Genomic DNA, 27,930 nt, shown 5'->3' on the forward strand with positions numbered 1-27,930 from the left:
CTATATTAGTCTTGTAGACATCAAGACTCCTGGTTCCCATCACCACTGTAAACAAATCAGAGTATGTAAGGTTCTATACAGTGAACCATCTCACATCAAACCACTCTGAATGACTTTATTTTCAACACAACAATTATGCAGAATTATGCAGACATTTTGAAAAATCAGTAGATTTTCTCTTGAACAAACTGAACGAGGATGCCTTCAGAACAATCCAGATATGAAATATGGTATATGAAATAAGTTATTATCCTTACTTCTCCAGAAATACGACACAAATAAGGAAGAACAGTTGACTGTTTGAGCTGCTACCCTTTACCTGCTGACCCTGTCCAAGATCCTCTGTGTTTATGTTTTCTGCAGAAGACCTTTTTGGAGCTTACTTGTTAAACTTTATGAAAGCCTAAGCGCATAAATACGAAAAACATCAACGAGTAGCTAAGGCAGCTGAGAAGGATTTAGCAGTGATGCTGCCTTGTTGTTCGTGCTCTCTCCTCTCTAATCTAGAACATGGATGCAAATATTGGAAAAACGTCCTGCCGGTTATTTGCATTTAAACAAATGGGTGATGGTCACTTCAAAAGCCGCCTACTTTTTCTGTGCTGATGGAAAAGTTTCTCTTTGGCTTAGCAGCATCTCATGTCTTTGGTATAATGATCAAATTCAGTAGGAGTTTTGAAGCAGACGCTGCCATTTCACTGGGATAGAGGATTGGCCTCCAAATTCTGCTCAACCTGAACTGACCTGTGACACCTGCAACATGGAGGCTGGTAAGATCAGGCTTATAATAACCTACAGTAACACTTGCTGTGGAGGAGCTAGGATAGTTCTATTAAAATAAAAATCAAGTTCAGTTATGATGGGATATTCAGCATGTTAAGACATGAAAAAGCTGCCTGGAATTATTTTAGTATAGAATCGGAGGCACTGTGTAATAACGACCCAGAACTGTTCTTACAATTGTGTCCCTTTACTGTGTTATTTTACAGTGTGTGTTGTTGTAGTTAAACTGTAAAGCCCTGTATGTTGGCCAGCATTCAGTTCCTCACTCTAATAGCTAAAGTTAAAGGGGAATTCCACCGAAATTTCAAAATTTCTGCATAGTTCAACCATTGAGATATAAAGGAAGTCATTTAGAGTGGTTTGATGGGAAATGGTTCATTATAGAGAAACTGTACTAGGATGTTTTTGGTGATAGGAACCAGGGGTCCCCATCATCTACAACACAGTCATTTTATTTACTACCCAAAATGACCAGTGAACCTACATATGTCTTCTGAGTTTTTATATTGATGCCATCTGGACAAAACCTCATATCTCCATTGTTGTTTTTCATTTTTTGACATAATTTCATGGTGAAGGGACCAAATTAAATGGTCCAAAATTATGTGGAATAAATCATTTCTCTAACTTAAGAATGTTTTTCCTTCTCCTATAAAATTGAACTTCAATGCTTTGGGTGCCATTTTGCCTTGCTTTGCCCTGTATGTAACTCTCCACCATGAAGGATGTTTAAAAATACATTTTAGGCTAAATCCTTGTCTCAAAACTATTCTAAAACAGTATCTCAGGCATCAGGCAGTGCATACATTACTATTTCCTGGAATAACTTCCTGTGAGGTAGCATTTAGAAGCATTAAACTCTTCAAAAGTTTAGTTCCTGTCTCTGTAAACGATTGTGACCTGCTAAGTTTCTCTAGAGCGACGTGCTTCACATCAAACCACTCTGGTTGGCTTTAATAAGTGAGTAAGTCTGTAGTGTGCAAGGTTAAAACGCTAAAAAAGCAAAAAATCTGTTTGGCCTACTCAGAGACTGCTGCTTTATCAATGTAGTATTGAAGATTTCGTGACAGTCTGCAGAGAAAAAATGAGAAGCTTGCCTTAATAAAATAGTGTGCCGTGGTGCCCCTGTGGTGTCTAGTGCCCCTCATCATTCCTGTGCAGTTCATTCATAAATCTGGGGTCTTTTACATAATGCTACTATGCTTTTTGCATGCAATTTCCTATCGCAGAAAACTTTAAATTGCAAATACGGCACTCTGTTTAGAAGCACATGCGCTACCCAGGAAAGTTATTCGTAGTGATTTGTAATGTAGACTCCACATAATGATTAATGAAATAGGAACATATACACCAATCAGCCATTAAAACCACCTCCTTGTTTTATACTCATTGTCCATTTTATCAGCTCCACTTACCATATATGAGCCCTTTGTGGTTCTACAAGTACAGAGTGCGGTCCATCTGTTTCTCTGAATACTTTGTTAGCCCCCCACAGGACCACCCCAGAGCAGGTACTATTTGAGTGGTGGATCATTCTCAGCACGGCAGAAACACTGACGTGGTGGTGGTGTGTTAGTGTGTATTGCGCTGGTCGGAGTGGATCAGGCACAGTAGTGCTGCTGGAGTTTTTAAACACCTCAGTTTCACTGCTGGACTGAGAATAGTCCACCAACCAAAAATATCCAGCCAACAGCGTCGTGTGACCTCTGATGAAGGACTACAGGATGATTAATCCAAACTGTGCAGCAACAGATGAGCTACTGTCTCTGACTTTACATCTACAAGGTGGACCAACAAGGTAGGTGTGTGTAATAGAGAGGAAACTGAGTGGACACAGTGTCTGACCCACTCGTATGAGCCCAACACACTAATACACCGCTACCACATCAGTGTCACTGCAGTGCTGAGTACCTGCTCTGTGGTCGTCCTGTGAGGGTCCTGATCATTGAAGAGCAGAGTAAAAGGGGGCTAACAAAGTATGCAGAGAAACAGATGGACTACAGTCTGTCTACAGAGGGCTCTTATATGGTAAATGGAGCTGATAAAGTGGACAATGAGCATAGAAAGAAAGGTTTTAATGTTATGGGTGACCGGTGTATATCATATATCACATCATACAGCCACCTGACTGATTCTCTTCCTCTGTCTTAAAATGACTCTGAGGACTCATGCTTTGCAGCCATTATGAGTCATCTTCGATAATATGGCCAGGTACTGAGTCATGGGTTTCAAATGGGCCAGTATGCATTGAACAAAACCAGATGAATTTCCTGACCAACACACCCCATATGACTAGAGGCACTATGAACATTTAGCTGCATGTGTCATGGGTCACTTCAGGAGTGAAGTTTCTGTAAACACATACTTTCATAAAACAGGGAAAATATAGGCAGGAGACTTTCATGCAGGCTGGCTGTTTTCCTTCTGGCTGTTTTCCTGCATTTACTTATTTCCATCAGCTAGCTTACTGCCATTTATCCCTTCAAAAATAACATCTTAAAATAAATAAATCAATGAACAGTATTTTCTATATGGTCTCTGAGAGCATTATCTGGTTAAATTAACAGCTTATAATTACTTGAATTATAATTAATTGAATTCCATGAATTACTAGTTCACTAAATACTAGCACATCTGCACTTGCTTTGTTTTTAGGTCACCTGAGGTTGCTTCCCTTTGTTAATCACTGAAATAAAATCTTTACATGTACACATGTGTATTTTATACAAGATATAACAGTCTCATAACAAAAGAACTAGAAAAAACATCACATGAAGTTCATTCAAGCTTCAAAACATTCAAACTACCATGATTGTCTGGGCAACTCCGACTCCTGTCTAACATTATCACCCTCTACTGGTGAGACTAGAATATACAACCTCAAACTTTGGTTAAAAGAAAAATAAATCTCACTATCCCCACACATATTTTCTCACCTAAGTTGTTTCAAACAAAAAAGTGATTTTTTGGTACATGCCACATGTTCCCCAACAAAAAGAAATTACCTTCTGACATTTAACCCTTTCTTATTCGAACCTCATTCATTGTCCATTCTTTTTTTCTTTCCTCTTTAATAAATACAAATTGGCGTGTAGGGTAGAATTAGTGTAAGGCTGTAGCAAATGTTGCTGCACAAGCTCTGGAGTGTATGGTGACTGAAATATATAAACAGTGTTTACAGAGGTGTGTATATCTGGTTGGCTGGTTCTCACAAGCAGAACTTCTAATTGGATTTGCAGGGTTACTGGGAGCCAGGACAGGTTCAGGATGTACAGGATGTCCTGGAGAAGGTAATTCAGTTTCAGCCTCATTTGCAAGGGGATGACTCCTGGACACATCAAGTTTTCTCCTTTGGACAAATCTTGTTTCCTCAAGGTCATTTTGGGTCCTGAACTCTCCCCTCCACTTTGCTGCTGTAGACTGCTGATGTTCCTTGCTAACTTCACTTGTCTCACCCTTATAGATTCTCTCTCTCCAACAGGTACTCTTTCTCTCTAACAGGGTGTCTGTAGGTCATCCTTGCCTGAGGTTCAACAGGAATTTGGCTTGCTGTGGGCTTGCCAGCAGATCCACAGGTAGCTATAACACCTGCTTGGGCCCATCTTGCACTGGATATCAGCCAGTGGTGTGTGGGGTGTTGTTCAAGTCATTCTTTCTCTGGTCTACACAGTTATCAACGCTTGACTGCTTTTGACCCTTTTGACATTGCATTACAACTGCTTTACCTCCTGAGGGAGGTATGTCTGCAGGTAGGTCGAAACCATGTAAGTGATTTTTGTGCAGAGCACGTGATTTGGATCTATCAGTCTCTGAGACCACACTGTACACTTATCTGTTCTTTAACGAGGTAGACTTTATGTTCCCAGTATGACCTCGATTTGCCTGGGCCACCCCTCTCACTCAAATTCCATATAAGGACCTTGTCTCCTGGTTGTAGGGTTAGTCCTCTCACGTGTTGGTCATATTCATTATTTTTTTCCACATGCTCCTGACCATCTACTATGCTTCCAGGCAACATGGTAAGCCTCTTCCATTTTTCAGCATAGCCTTTCAGTCTTTTAGGTTCTTCTTCAGTTGTCAGTCTGTGTAACAAATCAGTGGGCAAGTGTGGGTATTGGCCAAACAGCTGGAAGATTGGTGAATACCCTGTGGCTTCATGACATGTGCAATTATATGCATGTACAATGTGGGGGAGGTGTTCCCCCCACTGTCCCTCCTCTTTCTTCACCAGAGTCCGCAACATGCGCAGGATGGGGCAATTAAAGCACTCTACTGGGTTACCCCGAAGGTGATATGGGGTAGTTCTCAAATGCCCCACTTCACTCAACTGCTGCAGTGTCTGACAGAGATCATTCTCAAATTCACAACCTTGGTCGTGATGCAGCTTGGCTGGGAAACCAAATCTTGGTATGAAGTCTTGGTATGTCAGAAGACCAGAGACTTGTAGCTAGCAGGTAAAACAAACTGTTGCCAGTTGTCTTGTGGTACAAGAATCCGTTCTTAGTCTGGAGCTTTCCCTACTCCCTACTCATGGATCAGTTTTCTGACAGCCCCACCAGCATATTATTTCACCTATGAATAAATCTTTTCTCTGAGATTCCTGCAGTTCAGATGGATCAGTTGCAGACATTAACTATCTGATGTTAGGCTCTAGCTGGCAAGCTTGGTTCAGGGTTATAGCAGTGGCTTAGGCCACATCATGAGTTTGGCTGCCCTCCCATGTATCACTAACAAATTCTCTGAGGATCTCTTCTGTGGATTCAAAAAAATAGTGGTCAATGTCAAGTGGACACTGCTCGCAAACAGATGTCAAAGCAGAAGTCAGACAGCTCAGTAATGCAATGATGGTCTATTGCATTCAATTTAGCTTTACTCATGATGTAAGTTAAAAGATTTTGTCTGTATAAATGGTAAAATATGGAGCATAAAACAGTTTGTCTCTGAATTTCTCACATTTAGCGGGCGAGAAACTTAAGGGTGAGAAACTTGAGCTTCCCAGAGTGAATTCAGTAATTTCTCCCTGTGGGTGTAAGAGTTCTTGAGCCATATCTAATAACTCGAAGCTTGGCATTCTGTCTTTCAGGTACAGGTATCTTTTGTCAGAAACATCCATATGAAGTACAAATGGGAGCTCAAAGTCAGGGTAAGCAGGAACAGGTGAGGTTGTCAGTACATCAGTCAGCTTACAGAGAACTTCTTGGTGTTCCTTTGTCCACTGCAGAGGTGTTTGAGAAGATAGCTGCACACCCTTGTACCTTTGCCCCCTTGGTTGCAGCTGTCCTGGTGAGTGTGTGTTTAGCTGAAGCAGTTCATAAAAAGGCTTGACGATGTGGGGGAAATCCAACGGTAATAACTCAAGAATCTGACAATCTTCCTTACATCCTCTTTAGCAGCAGATATCTCATCCTTTAGAGCATACACAGCTTCCAGATCTGCAGGGTCAATAGGTACACCATTACCTGAAGCCAACCAACCCATGAATCTCACCTCTTGTGTTATGCTGAAGAGCCCTGAGGACTTTCCTGAGTGCTTCAACATGGTCCTCAAAAGTCCAAACATAACATAAAATATTGTCCAATTATCGAATGCAACACTCATCTCTAAGTGTGGCAAACGTCTTCCACGCTACACTGAAATGCCGCTGGAGCATTGGTCAATGTAAATGGGGTATACATCTACTTATATAGCCGCCAGGGAGTGAAGCCCTGGTAGTATGCCTTCCCTTTATCTAGTATTGAGAACCAGCTGTGCCCAACAAGGGTGGCAGTTAGATCCTGTATCCACTGGTTTAGCAGCTTGTAGTGAATACAATGTCAAAGGGTACCATCTATTTAACACACACAGACCACAGGTGCTGAACAAGGGGGCATAGACTTCACAATACACTCCTTCGCCAGAGGGTCTTCAGTGTACTCCTTTACCTCCTTGTAGAGTGGTCTTGGAGTCGAGGTGTATGAACAGGAGTGTTATCCTTGAGTGTGATGGACATTTGGAAGCTAAATATACATCTGTCATTGTCTTCTCATGCAAAGGCATTTGACTCCTCACACAGCATTTGTTGGACCACTTTCTGCTGCTCTTCACTTAAGTGGGTAACATATACTGGTGGGTCCCAGTGTTTGTCTTCATCTCCATCTCTCCATTATTAACTCTGACATGGATTGGTGGCTGTTCTTGGCTCAATTAGTTAGCATAATCTTAGCTACATGGTGAATGCTCCCTAGGATTGTCAGAATGATGTTCTGTTTTGTGTGATTGCCCACAGGTACTCTCAAGTAGGGACTATCTGCCTTGCAAATTTGCAGTAAGTTGTCACCCATGTCCAACTTCTTCACCTGAATGTTGTCTTTATTTGGTTAAAAAAATACAAGTGGATTGTGCTTGTAAAAGTTAGGGGGCACTCTACACTTGACCAGATGGGATTATAGCATCAGTCCTACTTTCAATCTGCTCCCTACAGCATCAAGGTCTGTTGCATCTGGATGAAGTTTACAAGTGCCTCAGCTGATCAATCACATTGAACCCAAGTAAGGGCTGGTCAGTGGACACACCGCTCACCAGAAAGGGTATGTGTACTGACAAGTCTGGATTACTGCTCCTGGGGTGGCTCACAGACAACTGATATCAGAAGCACTGTCACCTACTTGCCTCCCATGGACTCTGTCTCTGTGATGCAAAAATGGCAGATCCCTTAAAGAATCAAAACCAGAGGCAGAGTTGAGTGGTTTGGGTTACGATTTTGGATAGATTCATGTTGTGCTGGGTTTTGGACTGGTTAAACATAGGAACGCAAGCAGGTGGTGGAATTATTTAGGTAAGCCTAGGTGGCACAGGTGGCGTATCTGACAATGTTTTAAGCTCAGTTGGTTTCTTGCCCAAAGCATCATATATTGCCATTAACTTCTGATACACATGGATCTGTGGATCAACTAAGTTGCCCTGAGGAAAGTCAGCTACTGTGTGTTCTGTCATTTCAGATTGGGTCAGCATACTGATATGTGATGGAGCTGATACATTCGCTTTACTCTCTAAACCTCTAGGTTGACTCCTTGAAGTTATAGCTTGTCTAGCTACAAGATCCAAATAACTATCTGCCAAATAACATTGCTGGGACAAACCCTTATCCTCCAACTCAAGCAATGTTTTACAATCTAGGTAAGCAGATATGTAGTCATAACAGCCCTCCTCATCACCTCTAATTACCCTGGAAAAATCAAGGTCGTGGTGCTCTCTGCGACTTCAAAGAGTTTGGCAGCAGCTAGCCTGTAGAGACTCTTCTTGATCTTCCAAGTCAGCCTTTTCCGTTCAGCGTCATCCATGATTTGCTTCTCATCATCAGCCTTCATTCAGTCCTTCAGTCCCTTTGAATTTGTTGTGCTCCTCCCCATCAGCTAGGGCTCCTCATTCTCTGGTCACCTCCGCTGCCTCAGCTAAACACGGCGTACCCCCTGCTCTGGGCCTGTGGCTCTTAGTCTTGGCTTCATGGATTTAGGGATCAACAGCAAGAGTCATCGGTTGATCCCTGTATGGGCCATCAACTTTTGTTACAGGTCCTTCAAGGGTGAGGCTCCTGTAAACATGAACCTGTAAAAAACAGGAAAAATACAGACAGGAGACAGTTAAAATAAATCAATCAATGAACAGTATTTTCCAGTCGGTCTCTCACAACATTGTCTGGTTAAATTAACAGCTTATAGTTACTTGTACCATATAAACTGGTAGTTCACTGAATACCAACACATCTTTTTTTAAATCTGTACATGCACACATGTATATGGCACAGCCTGTTACTTTAAACAAAGATAATCTTATAACAAAAGAACTAGATAAAGACATAATGTGATGTGCCAAATAACATATAACACAACAATATACTGTATTCATACTTTCTTGGTAAATAAATATTGCAATTTAATATCTATTTTATTTACTCATAATGTGCATTAAACATAATTGTCCATGCATTCAATGAAAAGCATGAAAGGTGACTGGCAAATGAGGATACTGAAAGCAATTCTTAGACAATTACTACATTTAATGACTCAAACTTTTGTTAATATAATTTTAGATTTCAGTATATTTGATTTGAGTTATAGTACTGTGCAAAAGTCAGAGAGCGCCCTTCATTTAGTTAATTTCCTGTCAAAATGGCCATTTAGTACTTTTTTTTAATATTCAGAATCAGAAAAAATCTGAAACCATGTATTTAATAGAAAATAACAGAGAATCCTAAAAGAAAATATATCACTTTTTCAATATTTAGTAGGACTTTAATTTCCCTTTACAAATACAAGTGGATAGATTAAAAGCTCCAATAATTGTTTATCAATAATGTATGACATTACAGGGTGGTCTGGCTTTTGCATGACACTAAATACATTAATATCATGGTATCGTGTTTGAGTTACGAGTGCTGGAATGAAGCTGTATATGTGGAAAAAAGTCTTTTATTTGCTACTTATTTTTCTCTACAATTATATCACAAAAAAATGAATGAATTGAATAACCCATAATATATTTACATAAAAGTAATCTTGCACTTCCTTTGACATTGATATGACTGAAATGAATTATTTAATGAAAGACTTTTTTTTTTTTTACCTAATCTCTTTCCGTAGATCTGTGTTGTACAGTTGATTACTACATAAAATAACTTCAGTATGTTTCCCCTACTTAGGACAGAAAACCCACTGACACAGATACACTTATAATAGAAGCTGATGGGAAGTTTCTTCAAATTAGCTTTAAAAATATTGAAGTGTTCTTTTAATCCCTTCAATGGCGGACTTATTTTTCAGTTATTGATCTTAAGATTTGTTTTGTAACTATTGTATAAATTAGCTATTTGTTAACTAATATGAAGCTCGTACATAAAGAGTGTTGTTATGAAAGTGAGGAATTGAAATGTGGCTATACATACAGGCCGTTAAGCTTTAAGTGGTTAAACTTAAATGTTTTACCTCAGCTTTACTTTTCCCAGAGTATTCCAAACGAGTTTATCAGGGCTCAAGGTTAAGCACACTTATTAAGTTATTATTCTTTAGACATTATTCAGGAACTACTACAAACTACTAATTATTTAGTACTATTTTATTTGCTATGAGACCAATATATGAGTTACACTTTAGGTAACACTTTATTTTAAGGAACACATATTGGGGATTCATTAAGGTTCACTAAAGCCAAAATTAGACACTTCTAAGTCATAATAATGCACAATAGGCAATTTGTTAAGACCTTGTTATGTAAATTATTGATCACTAAGTAATCTTCTAAAATCTTATTAAAGTATAATTGGCAACATTTGATTCCTATAGGTTGTAGATAGCATCAAGTGACTTCTGGAATTTTGTACTATAGAGCTAATAAGATTTTAATAAATCACTGATACTTCATATACCTTCACATAACTTTAAATACCTGGGAATATGTTTAAAGTTTCAACCTACTTGAACAACTAAATGTGGTTAAATGAACTCTTGTATGGAAGAGTTTTCAATACAATCAATAAATCCATAAATATCATGAAAAGCTATTCAAATTGTGATGCAAATTGACTCATTGATAACTTTAGTGCTTTTTAAACTTTTATTAGCTCTAGGTTTCCTTTCCTGGACAAGTATTGAGCCAAGCTCTGGACTACACACCATTCTGAATGGATAATCCCCATTGAAAGCAAAATGTAGTCCAGAACTAGACTTAATCCCTGACCAAGAAACTGTGCTATGAAGTAATAACTCCAGAAGTCACTTGATGCTACATAGAACATCTAGGAATAAAATGTTGCCAGTTTTACACTAATAGGATATAAACTTTTTGCTCAATAATTTGCACAACAAGGTCTTAAGTTGTACTGTACATTATTGCAACTAGTAACTTTAATTATTAGTGACTTTCACATAACAGACCTCCAGATATGTAATAATACAGGTCAAAGTGAACAAAGCTTAAAAATGTCTAAATTGGGATTTAATAGGATTTTACCCTAATTTAGTCATGGCCAGTTATCACCCACTAGTTAGAATGTCCCAGATCTCACAGTGCTGCTAGCACATGCTCTCCAAGGATGGCCTCACTGGGATTCAAACAAGGAACCTCCTGATGCTGGGGTGAGGTTTAAAAAGAAATTTCTGGCAGTTTGTGAAAATGCAGCTGTTAATTGTATTTTGTCACTTTCCAAAGAAAAACATGCACCTCCAAAATAAGGTTTTATTTCAAGTAATTTTGCAGCATTTCTATTCTATTCATAATGGAATTCACACAATGCAAATGACAGCCACTGTGTTCAATAAAAATGGACAAAAATTGAGATTATTTGCACATTATTTGTTTTAAACTGGGACAATAACTACATAAAATATTGAATAAAAAGTTATAGTTTATATCTCTCTCAAACATTCTTAAAACAGTACCCATATATTAAACACATGATACATGATCTGCATTGCAGTCCTTTCATTTTGAAACAAACTGCATAATGTAAAAGTGATAAAAGTAAGAATGTTTAGATCCTGACAGGCAGTCATGGTTGAGAGTCTACCTGTGTGTCTGACCTTACATGGGTTTCAACTATTAAATGATGGAAAAGTGTGAAATAATTGTCATTATTGTTTTATTTAAATTTAGGGTCATTAAACTGTCATGTGATTTGCATGTTAAGTGACACAAACTTTTACAGTAGGTTTTATGTAAATGTAAACCTTTGTGAAACTTTTTTGTTTGCATTTTATTGAAAAATTCTTGTACAAATACAATCATGTTATCAAATCACCATCACTTAACCATATTGCAAAGTTTGTTCCTAGAATGTTCTTCTTAAAGGTAGAATAACATTGTCTAAAAACATCATCAAGTAACATAAACTGTGGCCCTGACAAAGTCCTCAAAATATCCTCTGAATGTTGCAGTTAATACATTATGTCTAAGTTTAACCTTATAGGAACATTATTTTAAATGATAAATGTTCTTTGAACATATGATTAAAATGTTTCCTTTAAAACGTTATTAGAACTTGAGGTAACATAAGCCAAAGTTGTGGGAATGTTCCCTGCTAGCTGAACATAAAAAAATTGTCATTAACCACAAATGTACAGCAGTTAGGCTGTTATTTTTAAAAACAGAAAATGAACTGATGCAAATTTCTTATGGTAGATTCTATGTAAATATACATCTTTTTTTACAGTAAAATTATTGTTGTGAAAATGAGGAACTGAGGTGCAGGAGCCACATACAGGCCATAAACATGAAAGCAGTTAGTATTACAATGTCTTTACAATGCCATTACTTTTCCCAGACTATTCCAAGCGAGTGTATCAGGGGGTCAGAGTCAAGCACACAGTCAAGGACCTGCTGGCAGAAAAGAGGTCGCGACAAACAAATGGGCCACGCTTCACTGTAAGTCCAACATCCAAACTCACCCTGGTCATTAAGCTCAACTGAAATTGAGTCCCCTCTCATTGTTCCCATGCACTCCATTCTCTCTGTCACTCCACTCTCCTTTCATGCATGCAAACAGACAGTTGAAAACAGTTGGTATGGCTATCTAGTAACACTGTGCATGGCTTTGCACTTTATTTACCCATCGGCTTAATGTTTTATTCCAACGATTTTAGTCTTTGGTCTCTGATGGAAGCGTCTGTAATCTTCTGGTTCTTTTCTCTTCCCCATGTGGTCACATAAATCCTGTCAGCAAATACCTAAACATAAGCAGTAAGCAGCTGAAAGGAGCCCCAGCAATTGCATGTGGCTCCACAATGAACCCAGCAACAATACCCACAATGCTAATGGCCATGAGCGTGAACTGCAGGAGTCTGCGGCGAGTAAAGCTGCCGTTTCGGTGTGTGGTCTGCCTATGCAAAGTCACCGTCTCGCACACCTGCCCAATGGCATTGCTCTTCCTGCAAACCATGGACAAGTCCTCCATTGTTGTCACAGATGAGCTGAAATGGGGCTTTCAGCCGTCTTGCTGCACCAGCAACGACAGTCTTTCATGGCTAAGTCCTCACCAGTGTTTCTCACGGGAGTCGCTTCTGTTTGCATTGCCTTTTTGGGGTACGTTTATGCAGCCTAAGACAAAAAAGACCAAAATATATGCACAGGAAAGTAGGTTACAGTGTTTTGTGCATTGGTTTTCTATCTTAAAGTAAATTAGTAGGAAAGAGTTTAGCAAATACAGGTGTTTTCAAAAGCTATTCCACAGTCTTAAGGGTGCAAAAAAAAATCTATGTATTTCAGTCAAGGAGCTGTATATATATATATATTGTATATATATATATATATATATGGTAAGCTTCTTACATCAGACCACATCAAATTCATTTTTATATGTGAGATGTATGAGTGTAAAGAACCTTTCAAGTTTCAAGAACCTCCGCAAACATAAAAGTTCAACATCAATTTAAGGTACGTCCAAACCAAGAACCATTCAGGAACCTTTCTTTGTAAGAGTATACAATGAGAAGTCAATATTAAAAATCATCATTATATTTTAAAGGGAAAATTCACCAATTTTCCACCAATTATCAAGTCAGACTTGCAACAGAGGTGATAGGAACCAGACGTCCAAAGCATCTAAAGACTCTCTCACATAAAACTGTTGCACAAAATGTTATGAATGTGCTGCCTGATGCCTGAGACACTGAGAGGTACATGAAAGGTGTTATAAGGCAAAACAGTCCTTAAAAATGATATAATTTTCAGATTTACCACTATTTTACCATTATCAACATTCTATATGAACACATAGATTCACTGCTCACTTTAAATAGTAAATAAAAAAGCTATATTTGTGTTATGGACAAAATCTGAGTTCACCTACACCATTTCTGCACCATTTTACATGAAAACATTCTGACTGACTTATTTTACATCTCAACAGTTGAAGTATGTAGAAATTTTGAAAAATTGGTGGAAGTTTCTACTGGTAGAAGTAATATGTATTTTAAACGCACTTTTCTCAACATTAGGTAGATAAGACTGCTGTAACTCTGTGTAAAAACACATGATTAAGTCTTATTTAGTCTTTTTACTCTCATTCAACTATAATCTGTTCAATACTCTGACTGGTAATCAATCATTTAAGCAGACAGTATCCAGTATATTATGTAACAGTTTGGACGCATCCATGATTTCAGTGATGCACAAAAAACAGAAACAAAAGTAGGTGTCAGTCTTTGTGAGCACATGGAGAGGATCACTGTGGTCATAGAAGTATAACAATAGCTGAAAAGGAGGAGAGGTATTGAGAGGAAATGGCCCAAATCAAAAGCAGCCAACACAAAGGCTGCTTTCGTATCAGGTGGCTTTAGTCTATGGCCTTTTAACCAAGAGAGAGGAGCCATCTGCAGCAGCAAACTCAGGCCGCAGCCTTCAGGTCTAAACACGACACCAAACACTGAGACGCACTTGCCAGGCCTGCTGCCCAAATAACAGCTATAGTCTTACATAATCTGTGCTGAGCATGAGTATTAGGCCATTCTTTTGAGGTAAAAAAAGTATTTGCGTGTTTATGTATGTACATATACTGTACATGGACCATTTTTCTGAATCAGTTCAAACTATACTGCCACTGCAAAACTATTTAAAAACAATGAGGTTTTCAGACCTTAAATATTTGAAAGCATAATATTATGATCTATTTAAACCCAAGGCAGTTATTGAGATAGTAATAAACTAAATATGTACAAAGTCATGATTTATAGGGCACTTTCTATTGGGAGGTGCCCCAAACCCTAACCCTAACCACCTTAACATACACCAAAGCCTAACCCCTAAACATACCCCAAGCCCTAACCCTAACCCCTAAACATACCCCAAGCCCTAACCCTAACCCCTAAACATACCCCAAACCCTAACCCTAACCCCTAAACATACCCCAAGCCCTAACCCTAACCCCTAAACATACCCCAAGCCCTAACCCTAACCCCTAAACATACCCCAAGCAGTTAGATCCCTTGGTTCTGAAGTAAATGTGTCCTAAAGCCTGAAAACCAGATGATTTTTCATGATTTTCTTTTTACGTGTAAACTGTTGAAGGATCACATAGCATTGCGTGCTTATATTTGTGTTGGCTAGTCCTGTACTGGCTAGCGTTTTTAAGTTCTGCTCAAAATTAGCTAAAATTGTCACTACAACAGTCACTACCAAACACAAACAGTTACTACCAAAAGTTTTGGTCGTGTTTTGTTAGTGACAAAATGGAACGTTCAATCAAATAAACATAATTAATGTATAGGATCACTCAAAGCAAAAGAATTTTAGTCTAAAGCTGTGGGCTTCCTAAGCAAATTATTTAAAACCGTTTGTCTTAACAATAAGTGTTTTTGATCACTTTTTTTCAATAAAAGAGTTTAGTGCAGCATGTAAACAGTATTATTTACGGTCCATATATGTGGCTCAAACCACAAATAGGTTTGAGGTGCTGGAAGTGTGTATAATTAATTATCGGGATGCTTAGCGGACTAACTAAGAAGTGACAATGTTCATAACATGCATATAGAAAGGAATTTGGACAGCCAATCAGTAGTCTTCAATTTGCAACAAGCATGCTTATTGGCTCATGGATGCCGGTATTGAATGACATGCAATATTTTCAAATTTGGTGGTATTGAAGTAATCGGTCAGTACCATAAATGTATTGAATTTTGATTCCCAGCTCTAGTTAGCAAAGCTGTTTCCCCTGTGCCTCAGTTGGAGTCAGACAAAATGTAGTTAGTGGCTGATGTTTGCTTCTTTATTTTAGCAATAGATCAATGAAGGTAATGTAGCTAATGGAGCAGGGAGTTTGCATCCCACCAGCTAGTAATGCACACACTGCATGCCTCAATCATCATACACTTGTCTGTATGATCTACTGTTATTTATAAAATAGGGAAAAGTATGGATGAAATTCAGGCTTTAATGGCTGCCATTAGTTTTAGCTTTTAAAAACGTACTTTTGCCCATTTGTATCAATGACGACATGGCATACAGCATCAGAACCTACACAAACTAGTAAATTTGAGATTACTTCACAACTTAATACACTTACTTTGGTGTAAGTGTATGGTGATCTTGCAAATCATGCAGATTTACACAATGCTAACAGGTGGCCATTAACTTCTACTCATTGTTAGCTTCTTTATTGTAGCCCTAGCGCAAAACTAAAGAAGCAAACTTCAGAGACTACATATTTTGTCTGATTTGGGGTAAAGGAAAAATTGTGTGCATTTTTAGCTGTGTTGTTGCTTTAATGATTTTCTTTAGTACATGTTTAGCTGCTAATGGGGACTAAGAAAGGTTGTTGGAGGTTATGGTTGGAGTCTTCAGGGCTTAGTTGGGTAGTTGATGTAATAAGGTGGCCCTCCAATTCCTCTACACATTGAACTACTACTGGTGGCTTTCTCACCATTCAAGCCTGCATTTGTATCTCACTCAATGAGCTAGCACAGCCTTAGGTGTTAGCTGGAAGAACAGGCACAGGTGCACAGGAAGAGTGCGAATCAACTTCTGTGAGAGTTCAACTGATGTCTAGTGTAAACTATACATGTCAATTTGAGATTGTGGGCTGCTCAATGGGCCGTTAAGGAGCTCTTTGTAGCCCTGGGCTGTGACCAAAATGAGTCCCTATTTGTATTTTAGGGTGCTACTGAGCACTTCTGCCATTTTTCTCTTAGTGTCCAAATCATAAACTGGAATTCCAGAGTGATTTTAAAGGCAATACAATCTCCCGCTTGTAATTTGTAGTGAACTATGGGGTTAGTTTTGTGCCAAAATGTTTGAGAGAAGATCCTGATGTTTGAGAGAGGAATGTTCCGGTTTGAGAGGACAGTGCTGATCTGAGCGCAGCTAATGAACTTGAACGCACTTGGCAGCATGAAGTTCGCAGGTAAACACCTCGGATCTGCTCAACAAAACACTCTGGTTTCATTCAGAACTTGAAAATCTGCACAACAATGCATTTCCCTTTCAGAACTCGAACGTGCAAAACACTCCGGTTTTCACTCAAAACTGGAAAACCTGCTCAATCGCGCTCTTCACCTTCAAAACTCGCACATGCGCGCAAATCATTTCTGCTCGCAGCTCCGCAGCGCGCGCTCGACTTTCACATCTGCTCGCTGTAAAATGTCTGAATGTTTGTGCCAAAACTCCAGCCAATCAGAGCTGCCGAGGGGCGGTTCCTGTCAGCGCACCAATCATGGCATCTTTTCTTAAGCAGCTTTATGCCAATTGGTCAAGGCACGTTCGTGGCTGTGGTATTGAGTTGGCTAGTGTGCTTGTAGCCTCGACATTAGCTAGATGGTTTCTAGCTTTCTCATAGCAAATGAATAGAAACGATTTATCAGTAATACTCTGTCATTGATAATAACGTATTAATCTAACTAACATTGGTAGCTCGGCCATTTGTTCCCTACCAGAAGCTTAACGTTAGCTAACTTCAAATAGCTTAACATTAATCAACTAAGCTGACGTTAGCAAGGTTTCTTTGACTGTAGCTAACAGTGTCTCACAGTGTTCTACTGAACTCTCCTATAGTGCTTGTCTTCCTAGGCTCATCTTATTAATCCTGTATATTTATCTTCTATAGTCAAGTTACTCACCGCTGTCCTTTAAAGGTGTTATAGCACCAGTCAGAAGAACTTCCATGACACGTCTCAAAAAGTGTGACTTCTGCCTTCTTTTATTTACATGCATTTACCACAATCCAATGTATGAAAACTCAATTTACATTCATACAATTGCGACTATGGAAGAACTCTATATAGCACGGGACTAATGAAGTAGGGATCAATTTCGATCACTGAACTTTTAGACTCAAAATTATTTTAACAATTAAAATTTTTTCAAATGTAAAATTATATTATAAAATAGACATTTGTGATTCTAAAATGTGGCTGAGGCACTTGTAAAGTGCTTGATATACACATACAAATGACCGTACACATTGACTAAATTTTGTATTCGTGTATCTCTTAAAATTCCTTGTGCTATTCATGTCTCATGTGACGTCACTGTATGACCACGTCACCATGTTGATGACCAGAAGAATCTGTGTGCTTTACAGATCAATGTGAAAACAGCCATCAGAAAACAGAAGCTGACATGATAGTGTTTAATTGCTTCACTGTTTCAACAGTAACATCACCAGCATTAATATTTACTGTGGAAAAGCGGCAAAGCTAATCAAACCAACCAACACTATCACTATACAGAACCTTCTGGCCGGTCCACACAGTCCAGTCACCTGACTAACATTAGATAACTAAGGTAACCAGAGGAATGGACTGTGTACTAAATACAACTACATATGAGTCTGTACATATTACACTATAAAAGAACTGTTTATAGTGATTATTAGTACAGTTTTAACTGTTGCCATTAAGGTAGATCCACTGTTTTATGTAAATCTGTGAAGCAGTAAAGAGATATCTGCGCTGTAGTTTTTTTTCATTTTGTAATAAGCCTATTATTACATTGTTATTGTTGCAGTTGTTTTTTGTAATAAGCTTAATTGATTTTGTTTATCTAATGCTTTGTTTTCCATTATTTCATTGAAAGTATTTAAGGTGAACAAAACCAAAGGTCTGTATTACCTCCACAACCTGATCTGCATTATTTGGCCACGTTCTCGTCCACGTCACACTTAATGTCCTCCCTTGCTGTGAAAACTCTCTATGTATGAATATCCACTTTCATACTATGTGCTGGGCCCATAATGGATCATCTGTTGTGAATAAAATAACTCCAAAAGTGACCCCTTTTGCAAATGATCAACACCTGGGCAGGACTTCAGCTCAGCCGTGATTGGCCTAGTTACATACATTCAGTCAGCAGTTTTTATTGTTTAGGTTTTGGTTGTTGTCTGATTTAGTATTTGTGATATGCAGTTAAGTTTCATATTCTGGAGAAAAGAGTCACAGTTCTGTAATAGTGTATGCAAGCATTTGCCGTTTCAGCTACAGTTGTGTTCCAGGCTGAGACTGAGTGAGAAGTGAATGAAAGAATTTTAAAAATTGTGGTTACTAAATGAATTTTCCACTCAAGGATGGAAAAATATGTTGATTTGGTACAAACTAAGTGTTGTTGTGCTAACTGTTTGAAGAGTTTTGAAAAAGAGAACTCAATACTGACAATGTTTGTTCTTCTTCCTTTGTCTGGCTCCTGTTTGGCACACTTGAGTGCCTTTTTCCTGCATTTGTTTTGAAGCACGGTAATTCCAAGGTAACAAAAATGCGGGATCAATCTTGTGCTTATACTGTTAGCAATGTGTGTCCAGCAGTACAGTTGAATTAATGTTTTCTTCTTTGAAGAGCTTGCTAGTCATGTACAGAGGTAGGTAGAGTAGCTTAAATCCATATTCAAGTAAAAGCATTGTTACGTCTGTGAAGCAATGGCTAGCAATGGAAGTAAAGTAACAACCAACCTGAGCAGACATACTAAAGTACCAGGTCAAGAAAACAGTTTAACTGCTAAGTAAACACTTGACTGAGATCAGCTTCAGCAAAGGAGGTGCAGTTAAACACCTGTGTATATTATATTGCACTCACTTGCGTCACTGTGTTTAATTGAGCTGTTTCCCTGTTTGAGGACAAACTGGGCAAAGTTTAACTGCAACATTATGTAAACACCAGTGTTAAAGATGAAGATATTTGAATTTAAAAAGGATCATGAGGTGTATAGGTTTGAAACTCATGCTTGATTGATGTTACAGTTTTAAAAAGTGATACAGAAAAGTGTTTAAAATCTAAGCATTTGGATTTACAGCAGATGTAATGTTTTGTCAGAAACAAATCAATTAAAATTTTTTATAGAGAGATAACTCATAAAGATGACAACTGTAAACTTTTTAATCTAATGTTAAAGAACAGATCCACAAGTTCCTCACAATTTTGCAAATGTTCACATTCCCTGACACTAATTAGAGGGTGACATTTTTGGGGTCATGTTTTCTGATATTTAGATTGTCAATCATGATTTTTAACAGGAGTGCGTGAGGCTGACTCCTCCACGCTGAACTCCAGCCTCATTTGTCATCTCGATCATTATGTTGAGCTCAGAGATGAAGTGTCTTTGGAGTCAGCCTATTCTGTCGCCCCCCCCCCATCACACCCCCCTCCATTTATCCAACTCATCGCTTTATTTTAAGCCCCCTGTCAGGTTGCCTCTGAGTTTATTAGCTTTAACAGCCTGATTTTCATAGCCTGCCTTCAGAGACGCACTGAGCCGTAGATAGGTCATATGGGGAAGTCTTGGCATGAGCAAATGACATTCAAATCCATGCCTCAAAATTTGCTTACCCTGCAGCCAGTGTTACGTTGATATCAACTCTTTCATGTTTGCAATATGCAAACAGTAGAGAAGCTCTGTGTCTGTAGTTTTCTCTCCCAGATCTGTTCCCTCCACTTTTCAGACACAACACGCTTCCTAACAGCATTCAGACTGAGTAGTGCTGCACATTAGACTGACTGAGTGAATTATAATGAATAGCAACAACAATAAGGAGAATTCAAACTGCACTATGTAACATTCGTCTGTTAATGTTAAACAGTAGCCTTACTGAGTCAGGAGAAAAGATGTTTTTTGGACCACACTGTAAGTCTTTATGTATAAACATCACACAGACAGAATCATCAAGAAGGTCTGGCTCGATGTCCAGCTCTTAAATTCAAAGTCAGTATTATCCTAATGAGCTGCCACAAAGCTTATCTGACACTACGCTTAAGTCCTCACCTCTACTGTACTCTCTGTCCAAATAAGACTTCTGTGTACATTATGTGCCCAAAGGTTTAATCTTTTTGGGAGGAGGTAGTTGAATCTCCTCTTTGACAAAGACGCACTTTCCCATGGACCGTGACCTTCATTTGCTTAATGATGACTCAAGGTTCTCCATCATGGAAACATCCCAGAACATATGACTGGCTGGCTTAAGTGCAGCAAAAAGTAAGCTACCTCCTCTGAACCTGTCTTGAACTATCAGCTGCAAAAATAAACAGTGTTAAAACTCTTCATACATGGAATGATGGAATATCCCAAGTGAAGTTCCTTTTGCTTGCTTAACTGTGTGATGCCTTTAGGCTGTGAATGGAGTAACCAAAGTCCCATGTGTGTGTGGGTTGCAAAGCACAACCCACTTTACAAAATGTTCTACTACGTGTTATGTGTGATTGTACATTTACACCAGAGAGGGCTCCAAATCTCCAATCCTCACACATTTTCTAAACCGCTTATCAGTACAGAAAATAATAATATAATAACATTGTACAATTTGTTTTACCTATTTTGAAGCAGGAATGTACAACACATCATTCATTGCAAGGAAAGGTAGTGAAAACATTAGCTAATCTCTCCTAATAACAAACAGTTTATGTTATTTATGTTAAAGACAGTAACTGAACTGAGAGCAGACTGTGCTACCGTGTGCTTCTTGTACACTGTAAAAAGTGGCTCATCAGATCTACCTAAAATGTACTTCATGTGGTAACAAGTACATTAACTAGTTTTATTCAGCTCAAAAAATGACTTTGATTGAAAGAATTGTTCATTCAAAGTATTTATTTAGGTTGAACAAAACTAGATAATCTACTTGTTACCACATGAAGTAATTTTTATAGGTAGATCTGACGAGCCATTTTTTACACTGTAGAGTCTGTTACTTTTGAATGGAGTCAGATAGCAACTATCTCCATGTCTCGAGAGAGCAGAGGAGCTACGACAGTGTTCACATTTCACGGTTTCTCACACGTGATTCTATTCCAATTACCCTCAGCTTTCCATAGAGATGGATATACTTTGGTATAAATTCATAAACTCTGTAAAAAGTGGCTCGTCAGATCTACTTAAAAAATTACTTCATGTGGTAACAAGCAATTCTACATTGATTGGAAGAATCGTTCATTCAAAGTATTTATTTAGATTGAATAAAACTAGGTAATTTACTTGTTACCGCATGAAGTAATTTTTTAAGTAGATCTGACGAACCATTTTTTACAGTGTAGATATATGTTCTTGCAGTTCTTATCAACTTTGTCTATAGATTAGCTGTACTGACTAAAGGAAAAATGAATAACACACATACCATAACACTGGCATGTTATGAGTAACTGCATTGAAATAATACATTTTAACTCTTCAGACTAATCTTTGTTGCTTGTTTTCAGGGGGTGTCAACTCCTCAGAGCCCGTTTGTCCAAATGACAGGTGAGGCCTGTTATCTTTACAAATTCTTATCACATGGTGACCAGACACTGATCAAAGAGAAAGTAGAAGAATGTACAGTATGCAGTTGATTTTATGAACAAATATGTACAAAATAGTATTCGTCTTCTTGTTGTCACAGGAATTTATAGACAAACTTTTAACTGATCTAGAACCTTAAGTTGAGGTTTGTTAAACTTTAAGATTCACCTTCAGAGGTGAATTATATTATAGGAAACAAGCACCTTCTTAAAAATGAAGGTTCCTTAGTGGCTCATGGCCTGGTTATATAGTACTAGGAAAAAGCTTTAACGCTTTAATTTTAAGTGCAACTGCACTTTAAAACAAAATTAAAAACAGACTAAATAGAGATACAACTTCTGAGTTTTTTCTGCAGAAACCTTAGTACACCCTTCCAGCATCCCAGGGGGCCTCGACCCCCCATTTTGTTAACTGCTGCATAAAAAAAATCGTCCACTGAAGGATTCTTTAACAAACCGAAAGTGTTCTTCTTTGGCATCACTTAACACAATCCATTTAGAGATCTTTATTTTTAAGAGTGTGTATGTCCTGCTATCACTAGTACTGCCATAGCATTTTCATAACATTTAAAGGTTCAGGACTCTTGAATGCTGATTAATTCATGTTGTGTTTAGGCTCCCATGTGCTTCCAGGATACTACAGCATGAGAAGGCCATTCATTTCTGAAGCAGAGTTTTGCCCTTCGAGCAAGCAGTTCTCCACTGATGTGTACTCCTCACCACTGACAGGGAAGTCCATCTCCTGTGACACTACGTCTACGTCCAGCTACTCGTCCCTCATAGACAGTTACTACCCGGAGACTTTCAGTGACTACCGCAGTGCTGCCCTGTCCAGTGGAGGAAGCACCATTTTCTCATCTTCTGCATTGTCCACTCTGCTGCCCCCTTTTCCTGGAGATACTTCACATTTTGTGCTGGTAAGAGTCTTAGCAATGTGTTTGGTTTTCTTAACCTGACAATATGAAATTAATCCTCACTTTCAAATCTTACAAAATAAAAGTACCTGAATAGTTCTTGGCTTTACAATGAAGCTTTAATTAGTATAGAACTTTTAGATTTTGTGTGAGTTTTTTGTACGTTTAAAATGGTTCTTAAAATAGTTCCATAGTAATTATAGTGTGAAGTAAGAGCAATTAATATGTAATAAGCTTCATCATTACTAACTGAATAAAAAGCTAAATCTAATCTAAAATTACACAGGAACATACTGCATTTATTCAGTTAATGATCTCATACTCTCAAAAATAGGTTTCTATAAGGCTCTTGTGGTTCTAAGAACAGCCTTTAATTGGTAAAAAAAAAAACTTAGAATTTTGTGAAAGTTTTTCAAACTTCAAAATTCTCTTCACTCTCACACATTTCATTTTAAAACAAAGAATCCATCCACGAAAGATTCCTTAGGGAAAAAGTGTTTTTCTATAGTATTGCTCCAAAGCATACTTTCTATGTATTTTTAAGAGTTTAGCTGCTTAAGATATGAGTTTTACAGTAGTTACTATGTAATCCATAGTAAATTTAACATTTATAACAGAATAACTGGGGTTAGAAAAGGTTCCTAAAAGGTTCTTTATGTTCACATCTCATGAGTGTAACTGCTTAACTTGCATTAGTTTCGTAGAAGCTACTTTGTAATTCATAGCACTAAATTATTACATATTACTAAATAATAACTGAACAATTAGCCTAGAGCTTAAGGTTAATGGTCATATATTCTTAAAAGTAAAGGTTCTTGGCTTGGATACAAGGTTCTAGAAAAAACTTCACTAATGATGAACCTTCGTTATCCCTTGTTTCTTTATAACCTATATATACTATAATCACAGTGATTAAAAACTATTAGATCATTGTGTTTTTCTGTACTCCTCTGTTCTTTTCTCAGCTTGTGTCCTCTCCATATGTACCTCCACATAATGTTCTCCAATGTCCTTTAGAACAAAGAGATGCAATCAGCCTGGTACTACAGGCTAAACTGTCATTTTCTCCTGTGATAAGATCTTGACTGTCCTCCAGTCTGAGCTGAAGCTCACGGTAAAGAATTTGAGTGTTGTTTGTGTGCTCTGCAGAGGGATTCCTGGGAGCAGGCTGGGACGGAGGCAGTGGAGGGTCTGTGCGGCGATGGCCTGGCTCCCGCGCCGATGGCCATGCCGGTGACCAGCTCCCTGACTGGCTCGGAGCCGTCCAGTCCCAGCCAGTACCGTTCGTCCTCCAGGAGCGCCAGCATGCCTCAGTTCTACTCCCTGCACACCCTGGAGGATGTTCAGTATCACTCGTCCTTCCAGCCCACGGCCAGCAGCTACACGTGCCCCTCATACATGACCGCGTCCAGCGAATCTGCAGCCAAAATGCCAGCCCTGTCCACAGAAGAGACTGAGAATGACCCTCCAGCCCTGAACGAGACGATCCCATGGGCCAAAGAGGATGCCACTGGCACCTGGTCACAGTATGAAATGCGGAGAGCTTTCTGATAAACCTCTGACTGAATGGTCGTGAAAGCTGTCCTGCTTTAAAAGCTCTTTACAATTTGTCCTTTTATCGGACACACATCATCTACCTGGGCCAGATTGATAATAGGAGGGACATTTCATTTTAACTTTATTCTTAATTGCAAGTTGAGTGCAAATGGCAGGATTTATATTATATTTATAGCAAAATGATTTTTCAATATGTCTACACTTATAAAGATGGTTCTTCGAGGATTCTTTAGTAGAGGGAATGGAATCTGAGAACCATTTCACCATGCAAAGAACCATTTATCATGAACTGGTTCTAAATAGAATCATTCCTTTTACTAAAGAACCCTTGAGAGCCATCTTTTTAAGAGTGTACACAATTCAATTTTTAAGATGTAAACAAAGTCATTTAGAGTGGTTTGATGTTAAACACATCATCATGGCGAAACTTCAGAAGCCAGAATTGTTCGCAGTGGTGGTGATGGGAACCAGACATCTTAAGCTGTTTATGTCGCTAAAAGCTCCCTCACAGAAAGTTATTGCATGAAATTATGTTATGAATATGTTACCTGAGGTGATATTTTTGAGAAGGTTTTGGTGTAAAACATATTTTAGTGATATTAATTGTAGAGAGATGTATTCATGGTGTTGTGAGGCAACATAGTACCCAAAAAATGTGTCCTCTTTTCAGATTGTCTGCAATTTTACCATCATCAACATTACATATAAAAAGTCAGAAAGCATGTAGGGTCACTGGTCCACAGCCCTTTACATTGTAGATATCATGACCTCTGGTTCCTAATCACCACTATTGTAACGAAAATTTTCAGAGCCTGTAAATTCCAATACAATGACCCATTTCACATCAAACCACTCAGAATGACTTTGTTTACATCTTAATGATTAAATTATCCTAATTTCTTTTACCAATCAATGCAATTCCCCCTTAAAAATAAAGGTTCCAAAACGGCTCTTGGCTTCGATGTATGACTCCAGGACAAATCTTTAATTGGCGTAGAACCATTATGTTATGTGCATGTTCTTTGAAATTTATTTTCACATATCTCAATTACAAAAGTAGTTCTTCCTGTGAAATGTTCTTTAGGGAACCAAAAGTCATCATTCCAAAGAACCGTTTTTGGCACCATTATTGTTTAAGAGTGTGCTAAAATATTTCTCTGATATATCAACATTAATAAGACTCGATTGTACTTGTGGATTGCAATTCACTGTAGCTTCTTTTCTATTGTAAACAGAGAAATATTCATCTAATGAAATATAAGCCTCCTGATGTGTAAACATATGTGTTGTACATGTTTTAGATGCTTGTTTAAGATATTCATATTCACAGATGAGGGGGCATCAGGGCAGCAGGCTGGGATGACGTTCTAACAATGTTGTCTACATTGTAAATAAACAGGAAAGCTAAAACAAGGATGAACAAAGTTGTCAATGCAATCAATCAGTAACATTTACCTTTAATGACGGTCTGCACAAGTTTTTCACTTCCAGAACTAGTTAACTTATATTGTTTCTCTACAAACAAATAAATAAATATACATCAAATACAGTGCATTTCTACAGCAATGGTTCTTTACACTATGTGGAACATTTGGGCCAATAGAAATGCTCCAAAATTGATTTTTTAAAATATTAACTTACATTTAAAGTTGAAAAGATTTTGTTTTCTCTTGTAAAGTTACCATTTTGAAGATGTTTTTTTTTTTTTTTCTAGACTGCAATAATATATTACTTAATATTGATATAGCAGATTAATTTATGGTAGTTAATATGTATTAAGATTAATAAGCAATAATAAGCCTGGAGTTCGAGGGGTTAAAAATAACTTTTTGAAATTATGAGCAGTGCCCTACACTCTTAAATCATGTTTCTTCAAGGGTTCTTTAATAAAGGCAATGGTTCGATATAGAACCGTAAACACTCAAAGAACCATAAGAATGCATAATCACTTTTTGCATGGTCAAATGGTTCCTTTCTGCACACTACACATTTCTTCAAGGGTTCTTTAGTAAAGGCAATGGTTCCATTTAGAACCATGAGTTCTATCTAGAACCATTTGCATGCTTAAATGATTCTTTGCATAGTGAAACGGTCTTCAGATTGATGGAGAATGTGTTGTATATGATTCTACATAGAACTTTTCTGAAAATGGTTCTATAGCACCAAAAGGGTTCTTCTATTGTTATGATATCAAGCTTGTAACAATAGCAGAACCCTTTTTGGTACTACATAGAAACGTAAATCCATAAAAACATAAACAAAAAAACAATTTAGTCTCCCATCAATCTGAGAAATGATTTCACCATACAAAGAATCATTTAAGCATGCCAATGGTTCTATATATAACTCATGGTTCTAAATTGGCTTTACTAGACAACCCATGAAGAACCATCTTTTTCAAGTGTGTATGATAGAAAACCAGCTGCATATCCTTCTATATCGCACCAAAAAGGGTTCCACTGTTGTTGCGAGCCAAAGACCCCTTTTTGTTAAGAGTCTAAATTTACAGCTCTGCTCTAGGAAACACTGTATTGTATCATCACTATCGTGTAAAAGATTCTCAGAAAGCTTTAGGAACCGTGTGCTGCAGTGATCATCAGGGATTAGAGAGATGATTCACAGTGTTTCTCAACTCTGGCCCTGGAGGCCCAGTGTGCCCCATTTTTTCGTGTTTTCTGTGGTCCCGACACGCCTGATCCAACTAATCAGCTCATTATCAGCCCATTACTTAGTTAACGCGGGTGTGTTAAAGCAGTAACAGGACCAGGGTTGAGAAACACTGCTCTAGTACATGTTTAGGCCTCATGGTGGCGACACAGGGCCAGAACATACACAGAACGCTGCTCTGAAGAACCGGTGAAAATGCAACAGAAAATGACATTTAGTCATTTTTATTGTGTGCAGCATCCCAGTGATGATCCACTAATTCGATGCTGGAACAGCTTCACTTGAAGCACTCTCAGCCTCTCAGCCTCGACAAAATCTAGAACTAAGAACTAAACATTTCTTGGTGGATTACCTCCAAATAAGAGTGCTGGAGGTGGAGCTTCCCTGAAGCAAAACCTGAAAGTCCTTCAAAACTGAGCATGCAAAATAAATGCACATAAAATAATACAAAAATACAGCCAAATAAGTGAACATTACATCTTAATAAATTGTAATGAGATTTAGATTTTATTTATTTACTAATTTTTCAGGTATCAGGAAGATGCCCAGTTTACTTTGACCCACTAAATTTCCACCATGCAGACAATGAAATAAAAAAAAACACTCCTCCAGTGTTCCAGTAGATTTGCCCTGTGATAAACATTTCTATGACTTCTTCTTTGTAAAAAAAAAAAATCTAGACTGTAGTTTGGGTTTGTTTTACACGCTTACACTTCAGAGTTTAAAACAGAAGTTAGGAGACTACTATATAAGCGAATAAGAGTTCTCAACCCAGTCTCACAGTTGTGTGCAGATCA

General features: G+C 38.1%; 1 protein-coding gene across 1 annotated transcript; it reads left to right on the forward strand.

Annotated features, from left to right (window-relative positions):
* Nucleotides 1-614: 614 nt before the first annotated feature.
* On the forward strand, nt 615-25,973 carry si:ch211-213d14.1 (uncharacterized protein C11orf53 homolog). Its single transcript, XM_036598480.1, has 5 exons — nt 615-770; nt 12,077-12,177; nt 21,918-21,957; nt 22,611-22,912; nt 24,059-25,973. Exons 1-5 carry the CDS (start codon nt 761-763, stop codon nt 24,458-24,460), a joined length of 855 nt encoding a protein of 284 aa, XP_036454373.1. The 5' UTR covers nt 615-760; the 3' UTR covers nt 24,461-25,973.
* Nucleotides 25,974-27,930: the final 1,957 nt, after the last annotated feature.

Source organism: Colossoma macropomum, unplaced genomic scaffold (genome assembly GCF_904425465.1).
Source record: "Colossoma macropomum unplaced genomic scaffold, Colossoma_macropomum, whole genome shotgun sequence".
NCBI lineage: Eukaryota > Metazoa > Chordata > Actinopteri > Characiformes > Serrasalmidae > Colossoma > Colossoma macropomum.